Source organism: Oncorhynchus nerka, linkage group LG26 (genome assembly GCF_034236695.1).
Source record: "Oncorhynchus nerka isolate Pitt River linkage group LG26, Oner_Uvic_2.0, whole genome shotgun sequence".
In the NCBI taxonomy this organism is placed as follows: Eukaryota; Metazoa; Chordata; class Actinopteri; order Salmoniformes; family Salmonidae; genus Oncorhynchus; species Oncorhynchus nerka.
The window spans coordinates 10754077-10764273 of record NC_088421.1 but is presented as its reverse complement, the minus strand read 5'-3'; the positions used below and the strand labels follow the sequence as shown (position 1 = coordinate 10764273).

Genomic DNA, 10197 nt, shown 5'->3' with positions numbered 1-10197 from the left:
TTAAGTCATTTAGCAGACGCTCTTATCCAGAGCGACTTACAAATTGGTGCTTTCACCTTATGACATCCAGTGGAACAGCCACTTTACAATAGTGCATCTAGGTCTTTTAAGGGGGGGGGGAGAAGGAGTCATGAAGTCTATGCAGCCTACTCAATCACATTTTATAGATACTGTTCACGGGTCTCCTGGGCCATATACAGCGTTCCTCACTGAGTTCCCTGAATTCCTATTGGACCTTGTAGTCATAACAGATTTTTGGTGATTTTAATATTCACATGGAAAGGTCCACAGACCCACTCCAAAAGGCTTTCGGAGCCATCATCGACTCAGTGGGTTTTGTCCAACATGTCTATGGACCTACTCACTGTCACAGTCATACTCTGGACCTAGTTTTGTCCCATGGAATAAATGTTGTGGATCTTAATAATCTTCCTCATAATCCTGGACTATCGGACCACCATTTTATTACATTTGCAATCGCAACAAATAATCTGCTCAGACCCCAACCAAGGAGCATCAAAAGGTGTGCTTTAAATTCTCAGACAACCCAAAGATTACTTGATGCCCTTCCAGACTCCCTCTGCCTACCCAAGGATGTCAGAGGACAAAAATCAGTTAACCACCCAACTGAGAAACTCAATTTAACCTTGTGCAATACCCTAGATGCAGTTGCACCCCTAAAAACTAAAAACATTTGTCATAAGAAACTAGCTCCCTGCAATACAGAAAATACCCGAGCTCTGAAGCAAGCTTCCAGAAAATTGGAACGGAAATGGCGCCACACCAAACTGGAAGTCTTCCGACTAGCTTGGAAAGACAGTACCGTGCAGTGTCGAAGAGCCCTCACTGCTGCTCGATCATCCTATTTTTCCAACTTAATTGAGGAAAATAAGAACAATCCAAAATGTATTTTTGATACTGTCGCAAAGCTAACTAAAAAGCAGCATTCCCCAAGAGAGGATGGCTTTCACTTCAGCAGTAAAAAATTCATGAACTTCTTTGAGGAAAAGATCATGATCATTAGAAAGCAAATTACGGACTCCTCTTTAAATCTGCGTATTCCTCCAAAGCTCAGTTGTCCTGAGTCTGCACAACTCTGCCAGGACCTAGGATCAAGAGAGACAAGTGTTTCAGTACTATATCTCTTGACACAATGATGAAAATAATCATGGCCTCTAAACCTTCAAGCTGCATACTGGACCCTATTCCAACTAAACTACTGAAGGAGCTGCTTCCTGTGCTTGGCCCTCCTATGTTGAACATAATAAACGGCTCTCTATCCAACGGATGTGTACCAAACTCACTAAAAGTGGCAGTAATAAAGCCTCTCTTGAAAAAGATTGAAAAAATAAGTCTGAGCTGTGTGCTAGTTGTTTAAACAGACAGCTCGGTGCTTTCAACATGTCAATACCTCTCACAAATACAACTAGTGATGAAGTCAATCTCACTTTGAGCCAGGAGAGATTGATTATTAATGTTTGCTCTCTGTGTACATCCAAGGGCCAGCTGTGCTGCCCTGTTCTGAGTCAATTGCAATTTTCCCAAGTCCCTCTTTGTGGCACCTGACCACACGACTGAACAGTAGTCCAGGTGCAACAAAACCAGGGCCTGTCGGACCTGCCGTGTTGATAGTGGTGTTAAGAAGACAGAGCAACGCTTTATTATGGACAGCCTTCTCCCCATCTTAGCTACAGTTTATCATTACGTTTTGACCATGACAGTTTACAATCCAGGGTTGCTCAAAGCAGTTTAGTGACCTCAACTTGCTCAATTTCCACATTATTTATTACAATATTTAGTTGAGGTTTAGGGTTTAGTGAATGATTTGTCCCAAATACAATGCCTTTAGTTTTTTAATATTTAGGACTAACTTATTCCTTGCCACCCATTCTGAAACTAACTGCAGCTCTTTGTTAAGTGTTGCAGTCATTTCAGTCGCTATAGTAGCTTTACTCAAAGCCAGTGGCATGTTGTTAGTAAAGATTGAAAAAAGTAAGGGGCCTAGACAGCTACCCTGGGGAATTCCTGATTCTACCTGGATTATGTTGGAGAGGCTTCCATTATAGAACACCCTCTAAATTCTGTTAGACAGGTAACTCTTTATCCACATTATAGCAGGGGTTGGAAAGCTATAACACATGTTTTTCCAGCAGCAGACTATGATCAATAATGCCAAAAGCCGCACTGAAGTCCAGCAAAACAGCCCCTACAATCTTTTTATCATCAATTTCTCTCAGCCAATCATCAGTCATTTGTGTAAGTGCTGTGCATGTTGAATGTCCTTCCCTATATGCGTGCTGAAAGTCTGTTGTCAGTTTGTTTACTGTAAAATAGCATTGTATCTGGTCAAACACATTTTTTTCCAAAACGTTACTAAGGGTTGGTAACAGGCTGATTGGTTGGCTATTTGAGCCAGTAAAAGGGGCTTTATTATTCTTGGGTAGCGGAATGACTGCTTCTCTCCAGACCTGAGGGCACACACTTTCTAGTAGGCTTAAATTGAAGATATGGCAAATAGGAGTGGCAATATCGTACGTTATTATCCTCAGTAATTATCCATCCAAGTTGTCAGACCCTGGTGGCTTGTCATTGCTGATAGACAACAATATTTTTTCACCTCTTCCACACTCACTTTAAGGAATTCAAAAGAACAATTCTTGTCTTTCATAATTTGGTCAGATATACTTGGATGTGTAGTGTCATCGTTTGTTGCTGGCATGTCATGCCTAAGTTTGCTAATCTTGCCAATTAAAAAATCATTAAAGTAGTTGACAATGTCAGTTGGTTTTGTGACGAATGAGCCATCTGATTCAATAAATGACAGAGCTGAGTCCTTTTTTCCCAAAATTTCCTTGAAAGTGCTCCAAAGCAATTTAGTATAATTCTTTATGTAATTTATCTTTGTTTCATAGCGTAGTTTCTTCTTCTTTTTATTCAGTTTAGTCACATGATTTCTCAATTGCCAATCGTTTGTACAGCCAGACTTATTTGCCATTCCTTTTGCCTCATCCCTCTCAACCATACCATTTTTCAAATCCTCATCAATCCACGGGGATTTAACAGTTTTTACAGTAATTTTCTCAATGGGTACATGCTTATTGGAAACTGGGATAAGCAAAATCATAAATGTGTCAAGTGTGATGTCTGTTCGCTCCTCATTACACACCATGGACCAACAAATATTATTTACATCAACAACATAAGGTCACTATGACCTCTCCTACACTATATTAGGCCCAGCCTTTGGAACTTTGTATTTCCTAGATATGGCTACTATATTGTGATCACTACATGCGATGGGTCTGAATATTGCTTTCAAGCACATGTTGCTGATTTCATTCTACCCTGGTAGGTTGCCGACAGAAGGTTGCCGACGTCAACTTCAAAATCATAGAGGAAGGAGTAGGAGTAGGCATAGTGGCCGCAGACACAGGTACCCCCAGCAACAAAGGTGCAGGAGATGAGGCGGCAAAACTATTTGTTATTTTGAATTCGCTTCGGGCCTCTCGTTGGGAGAGCATTGCGGGAGGACTGCTTTGCGGGAGGCCGCCCTCTTCGGCTTCCACAGCTCAAGACATGCGACCATCGTTGATTGCCATGCTCCTCTTGCTGTGCTCCTTCGACTCCGCTATCAGATGGGGAAAGCGTGGCAAGAGATGGCTCCCCTGGTGAACGAACTCCTGGCAACACCGGCCAGTCGGATAACGACAAACGACAAGGCTGAGATGCATCCAACAAGCGTGAAACGCCGTCCAGCCATCGGCGTAGGTAAGGAAAACATTTCACACTGCGTTTTCCCTAGTTTTTTACGTAGGCTGGTGACCTGCATAATCAAGGAAGCCACCTCAAGCCTTTAATCCTCGGCAGCAAACAATTGCCGCATTGGAACTCTGAGTGATCCGGTTTGTCCCCAAAAAAAAGCGTAGTAGATAGAGCTCCTACAGGGCTGGAACCATTAATTTACTTCTCCAGACAAGGAGGGCTCCATTGGGAAACTAATCTGGGACTAACTTTGTTAGCTTGATGGCTAGCAGTTTAGCTAGGTTAGCGACTCTTTCAAGGAGGCTTTAACCTGTCAGTTAAGCGGGATTCCAGGACAAGAAATAGCGTTCCTAGTTACTAAAACCGCGTCGCGAATCCACTGGTGTGCGTCCAAAATGGCATCCTATTCTCTACAGGGCACTGGTTAAAAGTAGTGTACTACATAGGGAAATGGGTACCATTTGGGACATAGCCGATGTGCATGTAAAAAGACTAAGGAGTGTCTGGCTGACTAAGGGCATTGGCAGTTGACAGAGTGTCCTCCTTACCCTTCCTGCAGGAGGAGTGGGCGTCGGTCTGCAGCCGGAGGTTCTGCAGGTTGAAGGAGTAGCAGTGGTTCCTGAAAGGCACCCAGGCCCAGTCGCCCAGAGAGTGAGGGCACTGTCCTGGGAAACTCCACTTGTGCACCACAGCCTCCTCTGGTGGAGAGAGAGAGAGAAAGAGAGAAAGAGAGAGAGAGGGAAAGAGAGAGAGAGAGAGGACAGGGCTTACACACACTATTTAACTTACACACATGTTCATATACTGTATTACCCTATTGATAAGGCACACACACACAAACATGCACACAGACATGTATGCACACAGACACACACACACCTGTATTAATCTGACAGATGGCAGCGTCCAGTTTAGCTTCACAGGGGGTCATAGTCCACTGCCCCACCGTGGTCATGTGACCACATCCAGACAGTGTATTAGGCTCCCCATCCCGCCAGGCAGTGTAAATCAGGTCCTCCTCGCCCAACCAGCTGAAGCTCCGTCCCTGAGTTTGGAACAGAGGAGGAGTTAATCATAATATTCTGACCCCAAATTGGTCAATAATATTCTTACCTCATTGATCAATCTAGTTAAATCAACCTTTGAAGATCTGATTATATCAATGTAATATTGATTTGTCGTGATACAGGGCCTCACCCCATAGTTGTAAAGGCCTATCCATGCTGGGAGGTGTAGGCTGTTCATCAGCAGGGTGAGGTAAGCCTGTTGGTAGGAGTCTCTCACTGAAGCCAACGTCCCGTTCAGAGACTCGCACACATGCAGCGCCCCCATCCAGTCCAGGCGCTTCTTCACTATGCGGTACGACACCCCACCCAGGTCCAGGGCTCCGGACAGGGAGGAGGGCAGGAGGGCAGCGCCAGGGGGCAGAGCTGGGTCTAAGGAGACAAAGTTAAATCAGTATATAAAGGTAACTGTTTCTGCTGACTGATATAAACACAACTGTTTAATATATCAGGTATGTGTTTCAGTAGGTGCAGTACTATGTAACAGATTCACACAGGAATGTTTGTCTGTTACATAATTCACACTGGTTAGTTATGTTATGCACTGTTGAATTGCAAGTGGCTGTGCTGTTTGGAGTTGTGACATCTCCTGTACCTTGTTTCTTCTGGCAGATGTAGCCATGGTTCTCCATCTTACAGGCCCGGGATGCCCACATGCCCGTATTTTTTGTTGGGTTCCCATGGATCATCACCACACAGTTCCCCTGTTAGGTGACAATGATGTCATCAACAATGGACATGACAAATCCTGGACCCACGGACCAAATATGTGTCCCAAATGGCATCATATTCCATATATAATGAACTACTTTTGACTAGAACCCTAGTTCTGAAGTAGTGCACTATGTAGGGAATAGGGTGCCATTTGGGATGCCACCAAAGACTGGATTAATATAGAAAAAGATTAGACCAGGGTGGTATGTACCGGAGTCTTGTTGTGGAGAGAAAAGATTAGACCAGGGTGGTATGTACCGGAGTCTTGTTGTGGAGTGGTCCACTGTTGTCCAGGGGTTCTCCAGAGGCCCAGTTGGTGTAGCTGAGGAGTCCAGGACGAGCCCACTGGAAGTGGCCTTTAGAGTCAGACGTCAACCCCAACCACAGGTCAAAACTCACATTGGACAACAGAGTTGTGACAAAGGCTGTGGGAGACAGCATGCATGATGTGATTCAGTGCTTCCCAAACATTTTTCATCACTGGAGAACTGGACAAGTTATAAAAGTTATAAAAAGCTCTCTAAGGTCTGCAATAACTGACATGACACCCCCCCGCCCCGAACGCCCGATAGTTTGGAAACCACTGATGTTATTGATGGTGTATGTGTGTGTTTGCTCTGGCGCGCGTGTGTTTGTTTGTGTGTGCGTGTGTGAGTGTGTGTGTGCGTGCGTCAGTTGAGTATAAAACTACCTTGCTCCACGTGATTGGGCACCACAGCCAAGGCTCCTCCTTGAAACTCACACATGAGCCTGGCTCCTGACCATATGGCCTTCTGGTTCTCCTCATGACCAAACACCTTATAACACTACACACACACAAACAGGAAGGTCAGAGGTCAGGTCAGGAAGGACCACCATGCTCTCACATGTAACATAACCCAGGAGAAACCAGTACCTCAGGTGAGAGGTCTGTTTTAGATCTAACGTGAGATCTGATAACAACTGAGAGTCTAAAACGGAAGATCAAATCAAAACATAACACAGTAATGTCACATTCATATAACTGTCACATCTTTATCAGCACAGTAGAAACGACATAACCCAGGAGCCCTACCTTGTGCAGGAAGGGGCTCCAGCCATTGGGGCAGCCCATGGGGGGCAGGGGGGTGGAGGGTGTGGGTGGGATGGTGCCTGTGACATTCACTCTCTTACAGACGTAGGGCAGGTCTGAGTGGCATTTCTGATCTGCCCACTCCGCTGTAGAACGTTTAAGAATGAAAGATGAATTATTATTATTTTTTAAATCACAAAATATGCTATTTACAGGACAAACTGCACAAGTATCCCAGAATCCTCACCTTTGCTGACTGACATGTGGACACACTTGCGGTCGCGGCTGAGTGGGTGTGGCCTGCCGAGTGCCCAGGACACATAGTTGAGCACAGAGTGGTCTGACCAGTGGAAACGGCCATCGTTCTCATACGTATGAAGCCCCACCCACCAGTGGTCCCCCTCTACCTTGGTCATCTGCAGGCGAGGAGAAAACACACGTGACCTCTAGTCATGCACATTTGACCTCCAGTGACATGCAGCGATGTACAGTACAGCATAGACTATTGGCTTGGATAAAACAGCTCATGTCCATCCATGTGGTGGTTGGTACCATATGTAGAGATATGAAAGTGCCCATGTGGATGTTTAATTTTGTCACGTTCGTCATGAACATGCAGTAGTTATAAAAGGGTTACAACTTTTTTTATGAAGGGTTATAAAGGTTATGTAGCACACCTTGTGCACTAGGAAGGCCTCCTTCTCAACAGTGGATGTGTTACTTTATGAAGGGTGCCTCGTGTCTGTGCCTCGACCTAGGTTGGGCAAAACTAAACATGGCGGTGTTCGCCTTAGCAATCTCACTAGGATAAAAACCTCAATTCCTGCCATTATTGAAAGAGATCGTGATACCTCACATCTCAAAATAGGGCTACTTAATGTTAGAGCCCTCAATTCAAAGGCAGTTATAGTCAATTAACTACTCACCTCCTGGTTACACGAGTGACCATATCCCCCATGCATTCCGCAAAGGCGGAGGTGTTGCTAACATTTACGATAGCAAATTTAAATTTACAAAAAAAAAGACGTTTTCATCTTTTGAGCTTCTAGTCATGAAATCTATGCAGCCTACTCAATCACATTTTATAGATACTGTTCACAGGCCTCCTGGGCCTTATACAGCATTCCTCACTGAGTTCCCTGAATTCCTATTGGACCTTGTAGTCATAGCAGATAATATTCTAATTTTGGTGATTTTAATATTCACATGGAAAAGTCCACAGATCCACTCCAAAAGGCTTTCGGAACCATCATCGACTAAGTGGGTTTTGTCCAACATGTCTCTGGACCTACTCACTGACCTAGTTTTGTCCCATGGAATAAATGTTGTGGATCTTAATGTTTTTCCTCATAATCCTGGACTATCAGACCACCATTGTATTATGTTTGCAATCACAAAAAATAATCTGCTCAGACCCCAACCAAGGAGCATCAAAAGTCATGCTATAAATTCTCAGACAACCCAAAGATTCCTTGATGCCCTTCCAGACTCCCTCTGCCTACCCAAGGACGTCAGAGGGCAAAAATCAGTTAACCACCTAACTGAGGAACTCAATTTAACCTTGCGTAATACCCTAGATGCAGTTGCACCCCTAAAAACTAAAAACATTTGTCATAAGAAACTAGCAGCATTCCCCAAGAGAGGATGGCTTTCACTTCAGCAGTAATACATTCATGAGGTTCTTTGAGGAAAAGATAATGATCATTAGAAAGCAAATTACAGACTCCTCTTTAAATCTGCGTATTCCTCCAAAGCTCAGTTGTCCTGAGTCTGCACAACTCTGCCAGGACCTAGGATCAAGAGAGACACTCAAGTGTTTTAGTACTATATCTCTTGACACAATGATGAAAATAATCATGGCCTCTAAACCTTCAAGCTGCATACTGGACCCTATTCCAACTAAACTACTGAAAGAGCTGCTTCCTGTGCTTGGCCCTCCTATGTTGAACATAATAAACGGCTCTCTATCCACCGGATGTGTACCAAACTCGCTAAAAGTGGCAGTAATAAAGCCTCTCTTGAAAAAGCCAAACCTTCCATTCCTCTCTAAAATATTAGAAAAAGCTGTTGCACAGCAACTCACTGCCTTCCTGAAGACAAACAATGTATATGAAATGCTTCAGTCTGGTTTTAGACCCCATCATAGCACTGAGACTGCACTTGTGAAGGTGGTAAATTACCTTTTAATGGCGTCAGACCGAGGCTTTGCATCTGTCCTCGTGCTCCTAGACCTTAGTGCTGCTTTTGATACCATCGATCACCACACTCTTTTGGAGAGATTGGAAACCCAAATTGGTCTACACGGACAAGTTCTGGCCTGGTTTTCAGTGTTCGGTGTTCCTCAATGTTCCGTTTTAGGACCACTATTGTTTTCACTATATATTTTACCTCTTGGGGATGCCATTCGAAAACATAATGTAACTTTCACTGCTATGCGGATAACACACAGCTGTACATTTCAATGAAACATGGTGAAACCCCAAAATTGCCCTTGCTAGAAGCCTGTGTTTCAGACATAAGGAAGTGGATGGCTGCAAACTTTCTACTTTTAAACACTGACAAAACAGAGATGCTTGTTCTAGGTCCCAAGAAACAAAGAGATCTTCTGTTGAATCCGACAATTAATCTTGATGGTTGTACAGTTGTCTCAAATAAAACTGTGAAGGACCTCTGCGTTACTCTGGACCCTGATCTCTCTTTTGACGACTGTTTCGAGGACAGCTTTTTTCCATCTACGTAACATTGCAAAAATCAGAAACTTTCTGTCCAAAAATTATGCAGAAAAATTAATCCATGATTTTGTTACTTCTAGGTTAGTCTACTGCAATGATCTACTTTCCGGCTACCCGGATAAAGCACTAAATCAACTTCAGTTATTGCTAAATACGGCTGCTAGAATCCTGACTAGAACCCAAAAAATGGATCATATTACTCCAGTGCTAGCCTCCCTACACTGGCTTCCTGTTAAGGCAAGGGCTGATTTCAAGGTTTTACTGCTAATCTACAAAGCATTACATGGGCTTGCTCCTACCTATCTTTCCGATTAGGTCCTGCCGGTACATACTTACCACGTACGCTACGGTCACAAGACGCAGGCCTCCTAATTGTCCCTAGAATTTGTAAGCAAACAGCTGGAGGCAGGGCTTTCTCCTATAGAGCTCCATTTATATGGAATGGTCTGCCTACCCATGTGAGAGACGCAGACTCAGTCTCAACCTTTAAGTCTTTACTGAAGACTCATCTCTTTAGCAGGTCATATGATTGAGTGTAGTCTGGCCCAGGAGTGTGAAGGTGAACGGAAAGGCTCTGGAGCAACGAACCGCCTTTGCTGTCTCTGCCTGGCCGGTTCCCCTCTTTCCACTGGGATTCTCTGCATCACTGGCTTACTGGTGCTCTTCCATGCCGTCCCTAGGAGGGGTGCGTCACTTGAGTGGGTTGAGTCACTGACGTGGTCTTCCTGTCTGGGTTGGCACACCCTCTTGGGTTGTGCCGTGGCGGAGATCTTTGTGGGCTATACTCTGCCTTATCTCAGGTAAGTTGGTGGTAGAAGATATCCCTCTAGTGGTGTGGGGGCTGTGCTTTGGCAAAGTGGGTGGGGTTATATCC

General features: G+C 44.4%; 1 protein-coding gene across 1 annotated transcript; it reads right to left on the bottom strand.

Annotated features, from left to right (window-relative positions):
• Positions 1-4239: 4239 nt before the first annotated feature.
• Positions 4240-7553, bottom strand: LOC135564978 (C-type mannose receptor 2-like). The gene is made up of 9 exons (XM_065011056.1): positions 7518-7553; positions 6839-7007; positions 6595-6737; positions 6232-6346; positions 5799-5965; positions 5422-5530; positions 4960-5198; positions 4642-4807; positions 4240-4460 (listed from the first exon to the last, which is right to left on the bottom strand). Exons 1-9 carry the CDS (start codon positions 7551-7553, stop codon positions 4255-4257), a joined length of 1350 nt encoding a protein of 449 aa, XP_064867128.1. The 3' UTR covers positions 4240-4254.
• Between the last annotated feature and the right edge of the window lie 2644 nt (positions 7554-10197).